Source organism: Vipera berus, assembly GCF_964194415.1.
Source record: "Vipera berus genome assembly, chromosome: 6".
NCBI lineage: Eukaryota > Metazoa > Chordata > Lepidosauria > Squamata > Viperidae > Vipera > Vipera berus.
Window position 1 is genome coordinate 9,825,372 of NC_138208.1, and position 23,184 is coordinate 9,848,555.

Below are 23,184 nucleotides of genomic sequence, written 5' to 3' on the forward strand. Positions count from 1 at the left end.
GTGTGAAAAATGGTCCTAAAGTCATGTTTTCTTCAGTGCTGTTGTAACTTCCAACAGTCACTAAATGAGCTGTTGTAAGTCAAGGACTAGCTGCATTAAGCAATCGTCATTTTCAGATCAGCCCTCAGAATTAAATAAAGCGGTAAAGAACATTAACCTTGACTGAAATAGGTGCAAATGGGCTTCCAAATATTTTGGGTTAAATGATCAAATTTCCAGCAGGGGAACACACACACACACACCCCTCAAAAAAAAATCCTGGAATAAGCATGTTTCTACTTGGAAATCACTTCTGGACTTTGTGCTTGAGGTGGAAAAAAATGATATTATGTTTTTGGGTTTTACCGATTAGGCTGATATGCTGATACAGAAATGGCTAGTGTATACTACTATATAAGGGACGCGGTGGCTCAGTGGGTTAGGACGCTGAGCTTGTCGATCAGAAGGTCGGCAGTTTGGCGGGTCGAATCCCGAGTGCCGCGTAACAGAGTGAGCGAGCGCCTGTTACTCGTCCCAGCTTCTGCCAACCTAGCAGTTCGAAAGCACGAAAAAAATGCAAGTAGAAAAATAGGGACCGCTACGGTGGGAAGGTAACAGCGTTCCGTGCGCCTTTGGCGTCTAGTCATGACGGCCACATGACCACGGAGACATCCTTGGACAAGCGCTGGCTCTTCGGCTTTGAAACGGAGATGAGCACCGGCCCCTAGAGTCGGAAACGACTGGCACGCATGTGCGGGGGAACCTTTACCTTTACCTTTTATACTACTATAGAAATGTAAAAAGTTGAGATCTGATTTTAATGTCTGATTTTACTGCAACAGAGAGTCGGAAGTCAATACCTTTTGTTTCTTCCCCTCCCCCTTTGTTCACACCTTTTTTTTGTTTTCCCCTTTTTCTACTGTTGTCCCCTCCTATTTGCTTTTGTATTTTCACATTTTATGTTAGAAATGAATAAAACTAATAGGAAAAAATCCTGGAAAAAGGCAAAAAGTTTGGATATACAAAAGGTAAAAGAGCATAGTGACCTGAAGGAAGGAACTGCAACATAACGTCACATTGGCTACAAAGATGTTTCTGGGTTTTATTTTCTTAGAAGGGGCGTTTAACAGGATGGCACTGGGAAAAAAATTAAAAGTAAAACACTTCCTCCATCTTTATTGAGGAGTAAATCTTATAATATTCTGTCAGGCTTCCTTCCACTCAGCTGAAGACTGAATTCTCAAATGTGTAAACAGATGCAAAGTTTTGGGAACTTTGAACATTCCTTGAAATGTTCGTCCACCTCTCAGAACTTAAATTTTCTGCAGATTAATTGCCAAAGCAGGGGTTTGTTTTTTTTTATGACAGAAGTAAAACAGATGTCTTTCTTATTATCCATACGGCTTCTGGTACTGCAGGGTTGACTTCGCTGTACCATTGTTAATTGTTTTGCTCTTCGTTGTGGAACGAGAAATTGGATACGAGCACAACATTAAAATTAGGTATTCCCCCCAGCTTGGAAAATAGATCTGGAGGCTCACACTTCAGTGAATCAATTCACTCCTGTCGTTAAAAAAAAATAAGGGCTACATCCGTTGCCAAAACATAACTTGCTTCCTGCTTTCACCATTTATCCACTCCTGACAAGGAATCCCTTGGGCTAAGAGGAGAGAGATTTCCTGATTTCCTGCCACATGTGGACTCTACCTCCAGAATAGAAGGCATTTTACTTGGTTTTAAATGACACCGTTATGGAGAAAGAAAGAAAGGAAGAAAGAAAGAAAGAAAGAAAGGAAGAAAGAAAGAAAGAAAGAAAGAAGAAAGAAAGAAGAAGAGAAAAAAGAAGAAAAAGAAAAGAGAAAAAGAAAAAAGAGAAGAAAAAGAAAAAAGAAAAGAGAGAAGAGAGAAGAGAGAAGAAAGAGAAAGGAAAGAAAGAGAAAAAAGAGAAGAAAAAGAAAAAAGAGAAGAAAGAAAAAGAGAAAAAGAAGAAAGAAAAAGAATGAAAAGAGAAGAAAGAGAAGACAAAAAAGAAAGAAAAAAAGAAAAAGAAAGGAAAGGAAGAATGAAAGAAAAAGAAAAAAGAGAGAAGAAAGGAAAAAGAAAAAAATAGAGAGAAGAGAAAGAAAAAACAGAGAAGAAAAAGAAGAAAAAGAAAAATCCCTTTAGTATTTACTGTCTCATGTTAACTAATACGATTCTTATTATATCAATTAAACAAAAATAACATTTTTACATTTATCAATATTTTTTAGCTTATACATAGCCCGGTTATTTTAACATTCAGTCTTTATAGACAATCAATCCCCTAATTAGTTTTTCCCAATTTTTAGTTTCCCGTTAATGCTTAACATTTAATATTTATAATTTCCAAGTTTTAAGTAACCAAAGTTCCCTTTTATCACAATTCATCACAAAGTCTAATATTCAGGATACACGTCTTATCTGTTTGAATATATTCTATTTCTCACCATCTTACATCAACTAATGAATAATAACAGTATAACATTCTTATTTTCTATTAATTTCCAAATGTCTTAAATTTAATAACCAAATTTTCTCCTGTTTCAACATTAAATATTTCCTCTTTTTCTCTTGATGTCTACTATCTCATATTTAAGCTAGTACTAGAAATAGAAATAGAATATATTTCTATTAACAGTTGATTTGTGAACAATAGCTTTTGATATTTAAATCAGCTATAAATAATTATGCCTGTGGTAATTACTTAGGTTCTTTATTACAGCAAAAATTCTCACTCCTCCCAATTACTACTGGGGGAAAAACTCCTGGCTGTGCTCTCAGAGGTTTATTTTGGCTTTGGCTAAACAAATGCGATTGCAAACATTCTAGGAACCCCAACCTGATCTCAATTATAAACACCACCTTTGACAAAAAATGCCAGTAAAAAGGAAAGGAATTTCCTTCCCACATGGATCAGTTCATTAGCCGGATGATGGAGTCAATGTGATTAATGGTGGATTAGGAGACCCTTTTGAAACCTGAACCTTGAAATAAGCCATTTCAATTATTTTCAGAGCAAAATGGTTTCCTTCAATATTGGGGCACCTATAAATCTCATTCTCCATCCCCGGATTCAGACTTCTCTCATTCAAAAAAATATTTAAAATATTTGAAAACAAGCCTGCCAAGCTCCCTTTCTGAAGCACTGCATGAAAACGAGCTTCCAGCCAGCTTTACGGTATTTTAAAAACCTACAAAGGATTCCCAGTCCTGAGTACATCATTTCTGACGGGACTATTCATAGTGAAAAGTTTAGTCTCCCATAAGAAAGAAGCTTATGATAGGCAATTCTTATAATTGCCAATTCCCTGAGTCCTTAGGGAGAAGGGTGGCATATAAATTTAATAAATCCTAATCCTAATCCTAAAACTCATACCGTATTTCTGAGTTAGCTTTAAGATTACCTTTATTTCCTAAAAAATAGGAGTCTGAAAATGAACTTCTGAAAGCCAAAGGAGAAAAAAAGTACTATGTATGCACTTCCTACCAAAAGAACAAACATATATATGCTTTTGAATATATAACCGGCAATATTAAAACTGCTTTATTAGATTATCAGTGATCTCTTTACTCCATGTTCTAAATTAAAGTCAACAAGATTAAGGTAGTGAGTAAATTGAAGATATTCATAATTGGCTGTAATAAATCTCTCCAGTCTGAATTCACCAATGTTGCTATTATTATTTTTTTTTAAAAAATGGCTAAGCTTCTTAGAAAGGAGACATCCAAACGCTGGAAATTCAGATGTCAGAGGAAGAGGTTTATGATATGAGACTGTAGGTCAGGCATGTCAAACTCGCGACGTCATGTGACGTCGCATGTGTCGCAATGTTTTCCCCATCGCCGGCAATGGGGTGGGCGCGGCTTCATCGTGACGCATCTGGCCCGCGGGCCAGCAGTTTGACATGCCTGCTGTAGGTTGATTGACTGACTTGATTGTAAATTCAAAGCACTCTTCAAGCTTCATTTGGAGAGAAAAAAAATGCTTTGGGAGATTCTGCAAATACACTAAGCATTTTTCAGCCCACACCGTGAGCTGGGTTCCTGCATTTCCTAAAGTCCAAACGACATTTTCTAAATAATTTTGGAGGCCTGGACCACCCAGCCAAATTCATGTGGCTGTATTTCTTAAAAAACAACAACAACAGGCAAGAACCAAATCCCTGAAGGTGACAAGAAGATCCATCAAAACACAAGGGCAAAGCCACTTCTGAAGGAAAGAAACATCACTCACGGTCGGTCGCTGTGTCCAGCCAATAACTGCTGATACTCTTTCTACAACAAGACAGAAGCCACATTTGCAGGATCTCCATGGTGGGGAGGAGGGGGTCTCCACCCAGAGTCCCATAAAATTAAAACATGAGGCGGAGAAAAGCAGGTTCACCCCAAAGGCAAACATTCAGATTGTTTAAAAGACTCTCAAGTGGGCAGATCCTGACATAAACAGGATTAGCCAAATCAATTTACAAGATTCAGAGCCAAAGCCTGCTTACATTTTTCTGAGGGTCTGAACGACCACAGGAATCCCTGAGGAGTGATTAAACTTCTTTTTAAATCTTTGATCAGAGGAAAGAAGGAACAGAGAAGGCTTCACAATAGTAATTGTCTGTGTGGAGATTGTCGGTCATCCAGGTCATGGTTGTCCCAAAGGACTTTCTTCAAAAGGCAACTGGACTTTGTTTTTCCCTGAAGAGGTTTCGCTTCTCATCCAAGAAGCTTCTTCAGTTCTTGCATCCTCCCACCAGGCAAGCCCAAAAAACACGGTGGCTGGAGACTATCAAACCTGACACCAGCCAGAGCTCCAGAACAACTCAAAGTAGTAGTGCAAGATCGGAAGATGTGGAAAAGCCTGGCCCATAGAATCATCAAGAAGAGATGGAGATGTTTGAACAAGCCAGCCGTGTGCGGCGGCAGCTCCAAAAGCTAATACAATCCTTGGTTGCATAAACAGAGGCGCAGAATCAAAATCACGTGAAGTATTAATACTGCTTTATAAAGCCTTAGTAAGGCCACACCTGGAATACTGCATCCAGTTTTGGGTCACCACGTTACAAAAAAGATCTTGAGACTTTGGAAAAAGGGCAAAGAAGATCAACTAAGATGATTTAAAGGCCTGGAGACTAAAACATGCGAAGAACGGTTGCAGGAATTGGCTATGGCTAGTCTAGAGAAAAGAAGGAGTGTGTGTGTGTGTGTGTGGGGAAACAGGACAGCAGTGTTCCAGTATTTGAAAGGCTGCCACAGAGAGGAGGGGGTCAACCTCCTCCAAAGCACCTGAAGGCAAGACAAGAAGCAACAGATGGAAACTAACCAAGGAGACAAGCAACCTGGAATTAAGGAGAAACTTCCTGAGGACAATTAACCAGTGGAACAGAAGTTGCCTTCAGAAATTGTGGGTACTTCATCAGTGGAGGTTTTTAAGCAGAGACTGGACAGCCACTTGTCTGAAATGGTATAGGGCAGCGATGGCGAACCTTTTAGAGACCAAGTGCCCAAACTGCAACCCGAAACCCACTTATGTATCGTTTGGGTGTCGGGTGGGCGTGGCCCATTGGGTGGGCGTGGCTGCGGTGGTAACGGCAGACTGGGCGGGACTAAAAAGTTCAACCCACCAATTCCAACTTTGCTAGATCTTTTTTTTTCCCGCGAGAAGCTGAAATTGATTGATTGAGCCTTTTTTTTTTTGCAGAAGGCGGCGGAGGCCTATAGCGAAAAGGTTTTATAAAACCCAGCTGAAGGCCTAGGACTGGGGCGACGGCACGCGTGCCCACAGAGAGGGCTTTGCGTGCCACCTGTGGCACGCGTGCCATAGGTTTGCCACCACGGGTGTAAAGTCTCACCTGGCTGAACAGAGAGTTGGACTGGAAGACCTCGGAGGTCCAACTCTATTCTGATTGATTGAATGGATAACATCATCGTCAGAATGGCCGTGTTAGACCACAGTTATCGAAAAATTAGAAGGTATGCAGTGCCACTTTTTCAGACTAAAACTTCTATTAAACCCTTCCTTAATGCCTCTCAATAAAACGTATTGCTCTGAAAAGGTCCTTCTCCATCCCTTCTTATTCCATTTTCTTCCAAGGATATCCGGTTAGAAGAAGGTCAACATAAGAGTCCACACTCAGCGGTTCCCTTCCCTCTGCCGCTTATGGTGCTTACCTTGCTCTGCTTCCTGTCCAGGTAAAATTGATGTTGACTAATGGCCATAGCCCAGATGGACTTGATCAAGGCAGGGCAGGCGTACCAAGTATGCACAGCAATTCCACTATGCCCGAAAGTCCTCCTGGTCACTGATGCTCTAGATGGACAGGAAAAAAGCAGCGTCAAAGAAAAAAGTGACATGCATTTTTCTTACTGTAGGCCAGGGGTAGGCAATCTTGGCTCTTTTGTGACTCGTGGACTTCAACTCCCAGAATTCCTGAGCCAGCATGGCTCAGCTTGGAAACTTCTCCTTTTCCCCTCAGCGTGGCTGGCTCAGGAATTCTGGGAGTTGAAGTCCACAAGTCATAAAGCTGCCTAGGCCTAGGCCAGGGGTAGGCAACCGTGGCTCTTTTGTGACTCGTGGACTTCAACTCCCAGAATTCCTGAGCCAGCATGGCTCAGCTTGGAAACCTCTCCCTTCCCCCTCAGCGTGGCTGGCTCAGGAATTCTGGGAGTTGAAGTCCACGAGTCATAATAGAGCCCAGGTTCCCTACCCCTGCTGTAGGACATCATTTTGCTTGCCATTACAGGTAGTCCTCGACTTACAACAGTTCATTTAGTGACCGTTCAAAGTTACGACGTCCCTGAAAAAAGTGACCTGCGACCCATTTTTCACACTTAACGATTGTGGCAGCATCCCCATGGGTCACGTGAACAAAATTCAGACCCTTGGCAACAGGTCTATATTGATGACAGTCGCAGCATCCTGGGGTCACGCGATCCCCTTTTGCGACCTCCTGATTAGCCAAGTCAATGGAGGAAGCCGGATTCCCTTAACAACCCTCTTACTGACTTAATAACTGCAGTGATTCACTTTACAACGGTGGCGAGGAAGGTGGTAAAATGGGGCAAAATTCACTTAACAACCGTCTCGCTTTGCAGTTGAAATTTTGAGGTCAGTTACGGTCGTAAGGTGAGGAATGCCTGCATTAACTTTAAGGGCATTCATTTCCCCTATGAATTTGCTCCTAGATCCTTCTTGCTCTCTCCTAAGTCTTTTATGCATCTACATGGAAAAACTTTGCTAGAGATAATTTTAATAACAGGCCATACCTAAAAACAGCATGGTTGCGACTGTTTGACTTCCAACTGGCAGTCATTAAGCAATTCATCTTAAAATACCATCTCTTTTGGCTAAAAGCCTAGAATCTTAACTATGTTCTCGGCTGGATCCAGATTTCCTAGCTGGCAGTTACACCGTGGCTAATCTTTTTCTTTTTTAATTATTGGATTAATTATGTCAACGCATTCTATGTTGATGTTAATATAATTTGGTATTCAAAAGCAAGGCGGAAATTTAAAATTCTGCACAATTAAATGGCTTCTTGACATGGAATATGGATTTTTTTTTCCTGGATCAACAAGATGACATGGAAAATTCCAAGATTCTAAGTAGGCTAGGTTTTTGGTTATTATTGTGGTAGCAGAATTCAGTTGTTGCCTTTCCCCAAAAGGAAACACTGTTGTTATGAATATCTAACATTGTGAAGTTTCCCAAACTCAGAAATTGCTTTGCTGGTAAATATCACTGGCTATTGTGAATTACACCCTTTAAATGGAAGAAAATTCTTGCTCAAGGTGTTCCTGCTTAGCTATACTAAACTCCAAAAAACTTAATTTCCCAGTGTGGCTGATCTAAGGGGTAAATTTCTAATAGTGCATGATATAAAGTAGAAATTCAAACAGTTTAGGATTTTTTTGTGATGGACAGGAACTTACACCAGTTTGAAGATGTCTATATCTTTTCCTAGTTATACAGGTCATCCTTGACTTACAACAGTTCAGTGACCGTTCAAAGTTACAATGGTACTGATAAAAGTGACTTATGACCGTTTTTTCACACTTATGACCGTTGCAGCCATCCCTGCGGTCACATGATCAAAATTCCAACCCTTGGCAACTGACTTGTACTTATGACAGTTGCTGTGTCCTGGGGTCATGTGATCCCCTTTTGCGACCTTCTGGCAAGCAAAGTCAAGGGGGAAGCCAGATTCCCTTAACAACTAAACAACTGCAGTGATTCGCTTAACAACTGTGGCGAGAAAGGTCATAAAAGGGGCAAAACTCACTGCACAAATGTCTCAGTTAGCAACAAAAAACTTTTGAGCTCAATTGTGGTCGTAAGTTGAGAGCTACCTGTAAATTTGATGGATCCACCAATGAGCATTGGAGTATTCTTTTTCTCCCCCAATGTGGACAATAGGTTCAATTTAAATTCTACATAATGCTCTTTTAAAAGTCAGTTCCTATCCAGGTGTCTGTTTTCCCAACCGAATAAAACCCACTGAGATGGGGAAATGGAAAACCAAGCCACCTCAAACAGCACAGAGCATCCCAAGTAAATTGTTTGCTCGTTTCCAAGGCAAGAAAATAAACACAACTCGGGAGCCTTAAGCCCCAACACAAAGCTCGACTTAAGCGATTCCTTCTCATCTGCCTTGTATGTTTTCTTTCATCTGAATTTCTGTGGATGGTCACTGGCGAACAGCACGGAAAGGCAGCATTTTTGGAATTCTGACTGGAAGGAATTTGGCTGTCCCAAATAAATTTAGCTACTACCATCTCGAAGATCATGTACTTGCCACACTGTGCAAAAGTTCTTATGGGTTTTAAAAGGCCACCACCCAAGACGATTAGGCGAAGGTAAATCGGGATCTCCGAATTGCTAAACGCAAACTGAGAAAGCGGCGTTTCTCAAGGTTAGCAACTACAAGATGAGTGGACTTCAACTCCCAGAATCCCCCAGCCCACCATCTTAAAGTTGCTAACCTTGAGAAATACTGCATCCAATTTACAAAAGTCAGAGGGTAGGTATTAAGAGCAGAGTGGGGGCCTAGTGGTGAAGATGCTCGCCTCCCATTCAGAAGGCTCAGAGTTCAGTCCCAGGTAGCGGCAGATGTTTCTGTCTTGGGGCACAAAGAGAAATTATCTGATGGATCCAATCTGATTTTTGGACTCCATCTTCAGGGAACTTTTCTCTAGCAGTGTGTGTGTGTGCTGTTCTGTGTGGTGTTTATAGTGCCTGTTGTAAGTGGCTTTTTAGATGCCATACACAACAGGCACTATAAAACCACACACACAACAGCACACACTTTGCTGGAGAGAAGTTCTCTGAGGATGGGCTCCAACACGACTCCAAAAGCTCGAAAGACGAAGGCTCTGGTCCCAGTGACTGACCCAGATTGGATCCTGTAACTTCATCCTGTGACACATTCGCGAGAAAGTATCTGCTGTGAACTCTGCATAGGCGTCGGGAAGGGCATCTAGCCAGTAAATGCTCAGCTCCATCCAGTTATCTCGAATGAAGGGGATTACAGGTTCATAAAACGGGAGTTAGAAGAAGGTGAGTTTTAAAAGGAAGATGAAAAGTTGCAGTGCCAAGGTAAACATATCGTATTCCAAGAAAAATGAGCTGATTAATTCATGCAAATGAGCCCCTACACCTTGTTCATTTGCATAACTCTTTTTCTGCCAGAAGGAGAAGGGAGGAACCGAAAACCTAAATGCTGAATTCTTACTGTGCCAAAATCCAGGGGTGGGGAAATTCACCTGACTTCATCCAATGCTCAACTTATAACTGTTCATTTAATGACCGTCCGAAGTTACAATGAGACTGAAAAAAGTGGCTCATAACTTGCACTTATGATTGTCCCTGGTCAAGTGGTCAATGAATGGGCACTAGGCAACCAGCAAGCATTTATAATGGTTGCAGTGTCCCAAAGTCATGTAATTGCCATTTGCCCCCTTCCCAGTCAGCTATTTAACAAGCAAAGCCAGGGGGGGGACAGATTTATTTAATGATCGTCTGATTTACTTAACAACTGCAGCGATTGGTTTAATAACTGTGGCCAAAAAGGTCACAGAGGTAATCCTTGACTTACAATAATTCATTTTACTGACCGTTTGAAGTTACAACAGGACTGAAAAAAGTGACTTATCACCGTTTTTCACACTTAACGACTGTTGAAGCTTCCTCACGGGTCATGTGATCAAAATTTAGACTCTTGGCCATTGATTCGCATTTATGACAGTCGCAGCCTCCTGGGATCACGTGATCCAACCTTTTGCAGCCGTCTGACCAGCAAAGTCAACCCTAACCCTAACCATGTTGCTAATTCATCTAACAACTACGTTGCAGTGATTCGCTTAACAACGCTGGCGAGAAAGGTAGTAAAACAGGGCAAACCTCATTTCACAAAGGCCTCGCTTAGCACAATAAATTGGGGGCTCAAGTGTGGTCGTACGTCGAGGACCACATGTAGTTGGGCACAATTCACTTAACAACTGCCTTGATTAGCGATGGAAACTCTGCTCCCAATTATAATTGTAAGCCAAGGAGTGCCTGTAATCTACTAGGAAGAGAACAGGGAGTGAGATCAATTCAAGCCCGGCTAGCCAAGTAGGACTGGATCAGTTTAGTTCAGTGATGGCAAAACTTTTAGAGACTGAGTGCCCCGAAACAGCCCCCCCTGCCCCCGCCCGCCCCTCCTCAGGGCCACCCACCGCCTCCATGGCCCGCTGCAATTACCCAGGCGGTCCAGCAGCGCCACGCCCTCTGCCTGCACCCCGCAGCATCATCTGCGTGTGATGGGGCACGAGGGCGGAGTATTGTCCCTGCTGCCATGTCCTTGGTTGCGCTGCTGTGTGCAGGCCGCGCCCGGGGTCGACTTTCCTCCCGGGGGGCTGCTGGGGAGGAGGGGGCTGCAGGGGGGAGGCAGGGCTGGGGCAATGGCGTGTGTGCCCACAGAGAGGGCTCTGAGTGCCCCCCTCTGACACACGTGCCACAGGTTCGCCACCACTGGTTTAGTCCTTCCGTGGGAGGACACCGGAAAATCTCAAGAGTCGAGGAAAATCCCCAAAGTCAAAAGCAAATCCTTTCCCAAAAAAGCCCAGATGGACAGGCCTAGAACAAGGGTAGGCAACCTTGGCTCTTTTATGACTCGTACTCTTCAACTCCCAGAATTCCTGAGCCAGCATGGCTCAGCTTGGAAACCTCTCCCTTTCCTCTCAGCATGGCTGGCTCAGGAACTCTGGGAGTTGAAGTCCACGAGTCATAAAGCAGCCTAGGCCTAGGCCAGGGGTAGGCAACCTTGGTTCTTTTATGACTCATGGACTTGCAATTTCCAGAATTCCTGAGCCAGCATGGCTCAGCTTGGAAACCTTTCCCTTTTCCCTCAGCGTGGCTGGCTCAGGAATTCTGGGAGTTGAAGTCTACAAGTCATAAAAGAGCCAAGGTTGCCTACCCCTGCTGTAGGACATCATTTTGCTTGCCGTTACAGGTAGTCCTTGACTTACAATAGTAGATCAGGGGTAGGCAACCTTGGCAACCTTCGTGGACTTCAACTCCCAGAATTCCTGAGCCAGCCGTGCTGAGGGGAAAGGGAGAGGTTTCCAAGATGAGCCATGCTGGCTCAGGAATTCTGGGAGTTGAAGTCCACGAGTCATAAAAGAGCCACCGTTGCCTACCCCTGGCCTAGGTCATCAAAGGGAGGCCAATTTTGCTGAAACTTGCCTGTCCTTTCCTTACGCTTGTTCATTCAACCGGGATTGCACAGGAATGTTTTCCGCATGGATTTGGGCCAAGGTCAACATTTCGGAGAAACAGAGAGTTACAACGAGAATGTAATTAAAAGCGCACTGGATCTGCAACAATTGCTTCTCACAGTTTCAATCCCGAGCCTGTTGCAGAAATTTAGGCCACACCAATACGGGACTCCCTTTTCACTCACACCAGCAGCTGTGAAAGTCATTATAAGTTGACAGCCGGCCAAGAACAAGCACAGCCATACAAGTCACACGTGATAATGCCTCTTTTTGGGGGGCTAAAAAACTACAGAAAAAGTTCTGGGTGCCAAAACTGAAGCCGATGTCCCCTTGGCAGGCTCTGATAGGCAATTCTTCAAATTTTCACAGAAGGAGATTTGATGATTATGAACTGGTTTGCACCAAAGATGGGATACCTGTCATATAAGTGGCTACTTAAATAGGGGGGGGAGACCATATACAGCTAGTCCTTGACTTACAACATTCGCTTAGTGACTGTTCAATGTTACAACCACAGGGGGGAAAAACCTGACAGAACCGTTTCCCACTCTTACGTCCCTTGCGGCATCCTCTGTGGTCACGAGATCAAAATTCAGCGACGCTTGGCAACTGACTCACACTTATGACGGTCAGTGTCCCGGGATCAGAGAAGGTCAAGGAAAGTCCATGGGGAAGCCGGATTCACTTAACAACCATGTTACTAACTTAGCAACTGCAGGGTTTCACTTAACAAAGGTCGTAAAATGACACAGGTCGTAAAATGAGACAAAATGCACTTAACAACTCTCTTGCTTAGTGACAGAAATTTTGAACTCCATTCTGATCGTAAGTCGAGGACTACCTTGTTAACAATTTGTGAGAAAGTGCCAACACCAAAGTCGTGACTGCAAATTTTTTTTTAAAAAATCCCATATGCGTTTTTATTGCATTATCTGATTCTGCTGGCCAAGAGTGGACTTGCTGTTTATGTTATCTGGACAGAAAGTAAGCATTGATGAAGAATAAAAGCTAGAACCGATATAAAAGGGCATGGTGCAATAGTAACACATACTAAATAGTAGCAATTAAATTAAAAGTAAAGGGCGCGTGGCTTTAATAACACATAGTAATAATGCTTCCACATCAATGTTAATTAATGTTCAAAATGCAATTTTTTTTAAAAAAAAACAAATACACGCAGGGTGGGAACCATGGGATTGAAGTTACTTGTGGAAGATCACCAGGTTTAAATAAAATGCACTTAGGGTGTCACAACTCTTAGGACTGAAACTCATCCTGGCCATTGTTCAGTAAGCACAAACGATTCCATAATTTTTTTTTTTAAAATTCCATTTATATCCCGCCCTTTCTCCGAAGACTCAGGGCGGCTCACAAGCATAGCAGTAGCTTTCATTCTATGTATATGCCTGCTTATTAGGGCTTTCACACACACCCCAAGCGGCATTATTACAAAGTCAGCTTAATTGCCCCCAACAATCTGGGTCCTCATTTTACCTACCTCGGAAGGATGGAAGGCTGAGTCAACCTTGAGCCTGGTGGGATTGCAGCAGAGGGCATAAAATACTGTCTGGAAATTCTCGGGAGAGGCTTACATCCGTCCCCGTATCCGAGTTAGCCCAGGATTACCGTCCTGAAGGCTTTGTCCAGGAGTAAACTGGGACAACTGGGATGGTGTGGTAGGATGGAGGGTTTGTTGTCCCTGTGTGTTGGGGGGAAGAGAGCACCGGCGGGGGGCGGGTTCAGCTAATCTCAATGTACACATGTTGTACTTTGACAAGAAAGGTTTATTTATTTATTTATTATTTGTGAAACTCCAGTCACCTTTGAAGGAATGCCAGCAATTGCCCGAGATTAGAGATAGCTTGGGGGGGGGGGAGAAAACCCATTTGCAACCGGGCGCCCGCGGGCCACGCCGCCCGGACTCTTCCCCTACGGGCTTTTCACCGACCCCGAAACTCTTCCCTTTCTCCGCGCCTTCTCCCTCTCGGGCTTCGTGGCTTGATTTGGCGAGGAAGAGGCGAACCGCTCCACCCCACCCTGCCGGGGATTGGCGCAGCCAGCCCCCCAACCCACCCACGCGTGAAATGCACGGAAGCTTATCCCAGCCGTGCCTGGATGCGCCCGGCCGCCCCTCCTGCTCGTGCCTCCCTCCCTCCCTCCGGCCGACCGGCCGGCCTCTTCTTACCTGCGTGGGTCATGCACCTCCACGGAAAACTTCTTCTCGCGGAAGTAGAGGTTCTCCAGCTGGCGCCATTGGAAGATCTGCGCGGGGGAGAGAAAGAAGCGGGCTGAGAGGTGGTGGTGGGTGGGGGGGGAAGGCCGCCCTTGTCCTGCCCTGCCCCGGCTGCGAGGCGCTCCGGAGAGGCGGGCAGGGCCGGCCCCTTTGCGGGGGGAGCCGGGGAGCCGTTCCCACGCGGGCCGGTGGGCGGGCGAGCGGGCGGTCCTTCCCCGCCTCCTTTCGCAGCGCTTCGGGCTCTCCCGCCGGCTTGCTCCGAGCGGAGGAAGGCGAGGAAGGCAGGCAGGAGCCGGCTGCTTTCTGCCTTGGCTCCTCCGCTCCAGCCCCCGCGGTCTTGCGCCCTCCAGGGACGGGCTCCCCGCGGGAGTTTCCCACGGGGAGACCCAGGCTCCTTCCTCCGCGCGTGGAGCCCAAATCCATATTTATTTATTTTTGGACCGGGGGAGGGGGGGAGCTTCTCAATAAACGAAAAGCGCTCCGAGCATTGGGTCGACTCTCTGAACACCCGGGAGAACGCGACACGCGTGTATCGCCAAAGTTTGCTTTTCTCTGGAAAAAAAAATCCAGCGCTTAAGAAGTAAAATCTCCACCTTAGTTTCTAAGGACTTCGGGGGGGCATTGCAGTTTTTCTGGCTCCCCGTGGAAAATGGCTTAATCTCCTTCCCTCCCTCCTTCCTTTCTTCCCCCCCCTCCTTCTCTCTCTCTCTCTCTCTCTCTCTCTCTCTCTCTCTCTCTCTGAGTTCCCAATCAAGCCTGTCGTTTTGAGGGTTTCCTCGTGGTCTCCCATCCAGGTGCCAAGTAATTCCCTCCCCCCCATCAGCCAGCCAGAAAGCCGGGTTCTCTTGAGTTTAGGGTGATTTGCTGGGGAATTCTGGGCGTTGAAGTCTTACAAATCTTCAAAAAAAAAAAATCCTCCAGAAGATAACAAGCGGATGGTTCCCCTAAGAGCGGCCTGGGATGGTGAGAGAGACGCAACACTGCAAGGACACTGGGGTCCTCCTTCCTATACAGGCCTTCCGAATGCAAGGAAATGTTCGTAGCTCCGTGCTGAATTGTGGGGGTCCTTGGTGTTCCTAGACACAAGCTAAGTGCAAAAACCCTAGAGGATTTATATTATTTTTTTTTAATTTTAATTCCATTTATATCCCGCCCTTCTCCGAAGACTCAGGGCGGCTTACAAGCTTAGCCTGGCAATTCAGACAAATCTCCCATCAACAGGGACATGGAGATATAAACAAGTTCTACATACCATTCAAAAGGGACAATCGAAAAGCCAAAAGGGGGACAAAAAGACCCAAATACCTCCTGCTCAGCAATCAACACCCAGGTAAGCAGAGAAAGGGACGCGGTGGCTCAGTGGGTTAGGACGCTGAACTTGTCGATTGGAAGGTCGGCAGTTTGGCGGGTCGAATCCCGAGTGCCGCGTAACAGAGTGAGCGCCTGTTACTCGTCCCAGCTTCTGCCCACCTAGCAGTTCGAAAGCACGTAAAAATGCAAGTAGAAAAATAGGGACCACTCCGGTGGGAAGGTAACAGCGTTCCGTGCACCTTTGGCGTCTAGTCATGCCGGCCACATGACCACGGAGACGTCCTCGGACAAGCGCTGGCTCTTCGGCTTTGAAACGGAGATGAGCACCGGCCTCTAGAGTCGGAAACAGTGGCGTAGCATGGGGGGTGCAGGGGGGGGGCGGGCCGCACCGGGCGCAACATCTGGGGGGGGCGCGCTCGCACTGAGCTGCTCAGGGAGCCCCAAGGGCTGCACAGAGTCGGCTTGGCTCCGCTCTCGAGCTGCTCTTTCTTGCAAAGCGAAACGAGTCCGGCAGGTGAGATGGGCGGCCACATAAACTGAATAAAATAAATAGAAGCGCCCAACTCTCCGCCCAGGCTCAGGCCAACCGCAAGCGCCCCGCAGGCGCCCCGGCAGGCTTGGCCGAGCCAAGACGGACCCGCCGGCCGGCTGGCCTAGCTTCGTGCGCATGCGTGGCTTTATTTAGCGGGGCTCACGTGCGAGCTTGAATGCAGCGGCTCTTGCAGGTCGGAGCCCCGCCCAGCCGCCCTCGAGAGGGACCCGGAAGCATCCCGCATGCGCGCGACTCTTCTTGGAAAGTCTACGCCGCTGCGGGGCGCGTCTTTTCGGCGGTGCCATGACGTCACCGGGTTAGGGGGCGCAAATTGCCCCGGGTGCTGACAACCCACGCTACGCCACTGGTCGGAAACGACTAGCACGCATGTGCGGGGGAACCTTTACCTTTTACCTTTAAGCAGAGAATAACACCAAGCAGCAAACAATTCCACAGTCAAAAAACTGCCAACTCAGTAAAGAACAGCCTAATTAACAAACCGCGTGTCCCTTCTGGCACTGATGATGTTGTTTCATCATGCTACCTTGGAGTCCTACGGTAGTGGACAATCACTTAAACCTAAGCCAGCCGTGTGGGGCGGCAGCCCCAAAAAACGAACACAATCCTGGGTTGCATAAACAGAGGCACAGAATCAAGATCATGTGAAGTATTAATACTGCTTTATAGAGCCTTAGTAAGGCCACACCTGGAATCCTGCATCCAGTTTTGGTCACCACATTACAAAAAAAAAAAAGATGTCGAGGCTTTGGAAAAAGTGCAGAGAAGAGCAACCAGGATGATTAATGGCCTGGAGACTAAAACATGTGAAGAGCGATTGCAGGAATTGGGTATGGCCAGTCTAGAGAAAAGAAGGGACTAGAGGGAACATGATAGCAATATTCCAGTATTTAAGGGGCTGCCGCAAAGAGGAGGGGGTCAACTTATTTCCCAAAGCACCTGAAGGCAGGACAAGAAACAATGGTTGGAAACTGATCAAAGAGAGAAGCAACCTAGAATAAAGGAGAAACTTCCTGACAGTGAGGACAATTAACCAGCGGAACAGCTTGCCTCCAGAAATCGTGGGTGCCCCATTACTGGAGGTTTTTATGAAGAGACTAGACAGCCACTTGTCTGAAATAGTATAGGGTCTCCTGTTTGAGCAGGGGGTTGGACTAGAAGACCTCCAAGGTCCCCTTCCAGCTCTATTTTGATTGAAACCTAGTTGGGCAATGAAGCATCTGCAAGAAAACAACTAAACTCAGCATCAAGGATCCCAAAGTCGTCGTCGTTGCTCTCCTCCTCCTCCTCCTCCCCATTTCTCCTTTTCTACAACTCCCACTCCCTACTACCGGTAGAATGAGTTGGGCAAGGAACAACCCAACAGGCCATCCTGCTAAATAGGCAGTTTCCATTTCAGTGGCTTTTAACTGCTGCTTGAAAATGTTTAACCCATCGATGATTTTCCCCTGTTCCTGTTTGGCGATCTCACTCTTAATTATCTAACCCACCATGGTTGTAATTTGTCCACAAGTCTCAAATGTCTGTGGAGATTCTCCGTCGCCCGGTTTGTGGTTGTCCTGAAGGTGCTTTTTTTTTTCCTTCAAAAAGGCAACTGGATTTTCTTGGTTTTTTCCTTGAAGAGGTTTTGCTTCACATCCGGGAAGCTTCTTCAGTTCTGATGGAAGTCTTCCGTTCTGACAGAACTGAAGAAGCTTCTTGGAGGAGAAGCGAAATGTCTTCAAGGAAAAAACAAAAGGCCAGTTGCCTTTGGAAAAAGCACCGTTGGCACGCAAGTCTTAAAAGTTGCCAAGGCTGGACACCCCTGCTCTAAAAGGACCGTGCAATATTTCACAGTCCTCCTCATTCTTCTTGAGTGGAATTTTGGACTGTTGCCCCCCAATCCTGCCCGGATATCTAAGAGAGCAGCTAATGGTATAGCTCAGGGGTAGGCAACCTTGGCTCTTTTATGACTTGTGGACTTCAACTCCCAGAATTTCTGAGCCAGCCACGCTGAGGGAAAAGGGAGAGGTTTCCAAGCCGAGCCATGCTGGCTCAGGAATTCTGGGACTTGAAGTCCACGAGTCATAAAAAGCCAAGGTTGCCTACCCCTGGCCTAGGCTACTTTATGACTTGTGGACTTCAACTCCCAGAATTCCTGAGCCAGCCACGCTGAGGGAAAAGGGAGAGGTTTCCAAGCTGAGCCATGCTGGCTCAGGAATTCTGGGAGTTGAAGTCCATGAGTCATAAAAAAGCCAAGGTTGCCTACCCCTGGCCTAGGCTGCTTTATGACTTGTGGACTTCAACTCCCAGAATTCCTGAGCCAGCCATGCTGAGGGAAAAGGGAGAGGTTTCCAAGCTGAGCCATGCTGTCTCAGGAATTCTGGGACTTGAAGTCCACGAGTCATAAAAGAGCCAAGGTTGCCTACCCCTGGCCTAGGCCTAGGCCACTTTATGACTTGTGGACTTCAACTCCCAGAATTCCTGAGCCAGCCACGCTGAGGGAAAAGGGAGAGGTTTCCAAGCTGAGCCATGCTGGCTCAGGAATTCTGGGAGTTGAAGTCCACGAGTCATAAAAGAGCCGTGGTTGCCTACCCCTGGTATACGTGTACCAAGGCAGTTTCCTTTACTTCAGCCATGTCGGAAAGGTCAAATGAAAACCCTGGTTGTGACTTTCTTCCCTGGAATTCTCCAGCATCTGGCATCCATTAATCCTATCTATCTCAGAGCTGAAATCATTCATCCCTTAGGAAGACCTCTAAAGCCAGCAATCAAAGCTGGCTGCTGCCTCGGTTAATACTGGAGAAAATTTTGGAACGGAGTAGGAGATTTAAATCATTTAAATTTTTCCAAAACACATGGGTGGTTTGGCGTTGCTCAGCTGGCTCAGAGGACAGGACCTGATCTGATCTAACCACAAAGGTAGCTCGCTGTTCTCTTTCTGGCTGCGAGGTCCCTGGAATTCGAAACACGCAAGAGGTTTGCACTGCAAAAGTTTCCAGTTTCGGCCTGCAAAACAGGGAAGCAGAAGGCAAGAAACAAGAGTGGTGAGGTCTTCTTGCGATCTCTCCTGCCATGCAGAATACAGGGCCTGGTTTCCGGAGAGAAATCCAGATGTTTGCAATTGTTGCTGCAGTTTGCTCTTAATTGCAATACAATAAAGCCACTAAACAACTTTCTGCTCTGTAGTCACAAGCCAGAGGGAAAAACAACCTCTCTTGCTAGCCTATCATTAGCAGATTCCCTTCTCTGTCCCAAAGGCCCTGGAAAAAAAAGAAACATGTGGACAAGGGTGAGACTGAATGAGCATGAAAATGGAGGAGGAGGAGGAGGAAAGAAGGATTTGGAGGAGGAGGAGGAGGAGGAGGAGGAGGAGGAGAAGAAGAAGAAGAAGAAGAAGAAGAAGAAGAAGAAGAAGAAGAAGAAGAAGAAGAAGAAGAAGAAGAAGAAGAAGAAGAAGAAGAAGAAATAATGAAAGTGATCAGAAAGAGCTTGTGGAAGGATTCACTATTAGAAATTGCTTCAATTGCATTTGCTTCTATATCAGCCTAAATAACCTGACTATTTTGATAGATTTTTTAAAATTACATTACCAATTATGCACTGCCTAATGTAACATTATTTAATACATCTGTAGCTTCCCATTGTAGTTGTCTCCTCCCCCACCACACAGGCTCTCCACCTCATTTATTCGGTATTTAATTACCTGAATAATGAAGTGTGGCATACCATCCAAACCATTTTTTTTTAAAAAAGTATCTGACACAGTTTTATTCTGAATCTTTCAGGTAAATAGCCGACAAAATAAGGAGTGCGCTGATGATGTTACCTAGTTAGGTCATCAAACATCCACAAGAAAACAACCAAGGGACCACCACAAAGGAGCCCACGGTTCAACATATTATTCTGTACCAGCCTGCTACCGGCCCTGCAGAAAAGGCAGGGACAACCCCTTTTACAAGAAGGCAAGAGGCTGGAATTAAGCCTGCCAAATTTATTAACATAAAAACACAGAGCAAAGAGAGCAAACACGAACCATGAAACAGGAGCTTTTCAAGCGGTTGCCTTCAGCAAACCAGCCCTCCCACGCATTCCCCTTTTATACAGTTCAGGGCGTGGCTTCTCTCTGCCTCCTTCCGAGGTGCCCCATTGCCTTCCTCTGTTTACTCCTGATTGACTGCCTCCTGCGTCGGACGTCCTTGAACAGGGCCAGCTGTGGGTCATCTTCATCCACGCTGTCAGGCTCACACAGCTGGGTCTCCGTCGTGACCAGGTGGGAGGGGCCTGGCTGAGGGCTCTGCGGAGCCTCAAGGCCATCATCAGCAACCTCTCCAACACCCCCCTCCTCCTCCTCTGAATCGTCCGACCCAACTGCCGAACCCACAGGCTGACCCTGAATCACAACAGATATTCTCTTCCGTTGATTGGGAAGCTGATTGATTCAGTAGCTCATAAGCTGGACCAATTCAGCCTCTTTTAAACCTATGGCAAGATTTCCAGACACAGACCTGGGATCACTTCCTCCTCCCCGTCGTCTCATAAAATTAGAAACTCAAACTGGAGCAGGCCAGCTCTCTGGGTTACCCAACCAGGAAGTGGTCAGAAAACTGTCATCTCTCTGTAATCAAGGGTTTCTTCTCTGGGACAAGCCTTTTGGGAAGGACACCAGCAGTGATTTTAGTTGTGGTTTATCTGATGTGGCCACCTGTCCACTAGGAACGCAACATGAGAACACAGTGTCCTAAATCTTGGGCAATCTTTCCAAAATGCTTAAGGATCAAGCTCTACCGCATGGGGAAAAGCAAGAGCTGGATCTTCTGCCTGGTTTGTTTGTGTAAATACATCTGTCTGGGGTCCAGATGTGGTTAGATCCGTGCCATGATACTCTGCGCTTGAACAGTAGATCTCTGAATAATCTATTAAAACGGGGTTCCCAATTACGCGGGTAAAGCTAGTCTTGGAATCGGGTAAAAGAGATTCTCTACCGGACTTCTGGCTAAATGCGTAGAGGTCAGAAGAAGCGAAGGTCAATTCAGGGTGGCACCCATTATCTACCCACTTTGAGCAACCTGAAGTTCACATTTGGCCCAAGCAGGACAATTTTAAAGCCAATTAAAGAAATCCATAGAGAATAAGCCGTTCCTAGTTTCTAGGCATGATGGGCAATCATTTGCTCATCCGTTTTCTTTGAGACAATCATTTGCTAAATATATGAAACCGCACACTTGAGGAGAGTTCTTGAAACAGGAAAAGCTCCTTCAGACACTGAATTGAAGGACACTTTATTGATTATCATCTAAGCATGCACAATGCCAGTTTTGCTTCTTTGGGAGGGGTCTGGGAACTTTTCTCCTGTGTCCCAAAGGCAACTGGACTTCCTTGTGTGTGGTTTTTTTAACTTCTCATCCAAGAAGCTTCTTCGGTTCTGGCTGAATGGTGAGGAATGGAAGGATATAGAAATAGAAATAGAAATAATAGATATAGAAATAGAATGGAGTGGAGTGGAGTGGAGTGGAGTGGAGTGGGATGGGATGGGGTGGAGTAGAGTAGAGTAGAGTAGAGTAGAGTAGAGTAGAATAGAGTAGAATGGAATGGAATGGAATAGAATAGAATAGGGTGGGGTGGGGTGGAGTGGAGTGGAGTGGAGTGGAGTAGAGTAGAGTAGAGTAGAATGGAATGGAATGGAATGGAATGGAATAGAATGGGGTGGGGTGGGGTGGAGTGGAGTGGAGTGGAGTGGAGTGGAGTAGAGTAGAATGGAATGGAATGGAATAGAATAGAGGGTGGGGTGGGGTGGAGTGGAGTGGAGTGGAGTGGAGTGGAGTGGAGTGGAGTAGAGTAGAGTAGAGTAGAGTAGAGTAGAGTAGAGTAGAGTAGAGTAGAGTAGAGTTGAGTAGAATAGAATAGAATAGAATAGAATAGAATTCTTTATTGGCCAAGTATGATTGGGCAGACAAGGAATTTGTCTCCGGCACAAAAGCTCTCAGTGTACATACAAGCAACAAAGTGATAAGTCATAAGATATAATCACAATCATAAGATACAAACCACAAGTGATAAATCATAAGATACCAATAGGAGAAGGTAATAGGAGAGATGAGAAGGCAAGAAAAATTAGAAGATGAGAAAAGTGAGAAGATTTATATTTTATTCCTTAGCAGTCATCTGGTCATTAGTTCTCTGAGAGTCACTGAGGCCACTTGGGGGTTTATCTGTGTCCTTGGGGTCACCTGAATCAGAGTGCAAAAGGTTGTGGAGCCTTCTTGGGCCTGCTGAAAGGACTGTGTTGTGAACAGGAGATAAGTCGTGTCTTATCCCTCCCCTTCAGTTGAGAGAGGGCTGCTCAGTTTTAACATAGATGGCCTCTTTGACCCCTCTTTCAAACCAGCATTCCTCTCTGTCCAGAATGTGGACTTTGCTGTCTTCCAAAGAGTGGCCTTTATCTTTCAAATGCAGGTGGACAGCTGAATGGACACAAGATACTGCCCCCCCCCAGTCTTGTTTCTGAGCTCAACGTAATAAATTGAACTGACTGTCTCAAAGCCATTAGAGATTTTTTCCCCACCCTATTAAAAGTTTCGCTATCTCTTAGGATCAATACGGCTTAGCGCTTAAAGCAAGTACACAAAAGCAGACTCTCGGCAATTAAAAAAATTGTTCCAAGTGCTCCACAACAACAGAGACAAAAAAATAGGAAAAACCCAAAGGGTACCTCATGTTGTCACCTTGACCATGTAGTTAGTCATTAGGAGTTGAGCTTGACCCAAAAGGTCTCCATTTTGTGGTATTAAGGTAGCTGAACTGGACATGGAATGGGAAGCAGGTATGGGAACTAACTTAGCAACTTAATTTGGACTTCAAATCTTTACTCAAACGTCAAACTCCTTTGATGGCTCTCAGCTGAACCATTCCAGAAGGTTGCTTAGGTCTAAGTACAGGCAGTCCTCAACTTACGACTGTTTTTCACACTTACGACCGTCGCGGCAGCCCTGTGGTCACGTGATCAAAATTCAGATGCTTGGCAACTGGCTCGCATTTTATGACCGTTGCTGTGTCCCAGGGTCACACGGTCCCTTTCTGCAACCTTCTGAACAAGCCAAGTCTGCAGGGAAGCCACTTAACAGCAGTGCTACTTACTTAACAGCTGCAGTGATTCACTTAACGGTGGCACGCGAGGTCGTAACACGCGCAACCAGTGCAGTGACGGAAAGGTGAATGCGTGTGGCTCACCCCTCTCAAGACTCAAAAGCCTAGCCCAGGGGTAGGCAACCTTGGCTCTTTTATGACTCGTGGACTTCAACTCCCAGAATTCCTGAGCCAGCATGGCTCAGCTTGGAAACCTCTCCCTTTCCCCTCAGTGTGGCTG

At 45.7% G+C, this 23,184-nt stretch overlaps 1 protein-coding gene across 1 annotated transcript in view; it reads right to left on the bottom strand.

Moving 5' to 3' along the window:
- Positions 1–23,184, bottom strand: part of FRMD4A (FERM domain containing 4A) — a gene marked incomplete at its 5' end in the record, with an annotated part of 236,139 nt that overhangs the window by 48,756 nt on the left and 164,199 nt on the right. The window contains 2 exons of the mRNA XM_081331240.1: positions 6,160–6,298; positions 13,931–14,007. Coding sequence (XP_081187366.1) covers positions 6,160–6,298; positions 13,931–14,007 — 216 coding nt within the window. The remainder of the gene's footprint in view (positions 1–6,159; positions 6,299–13,930; positions 14,008–23,184) is intronic.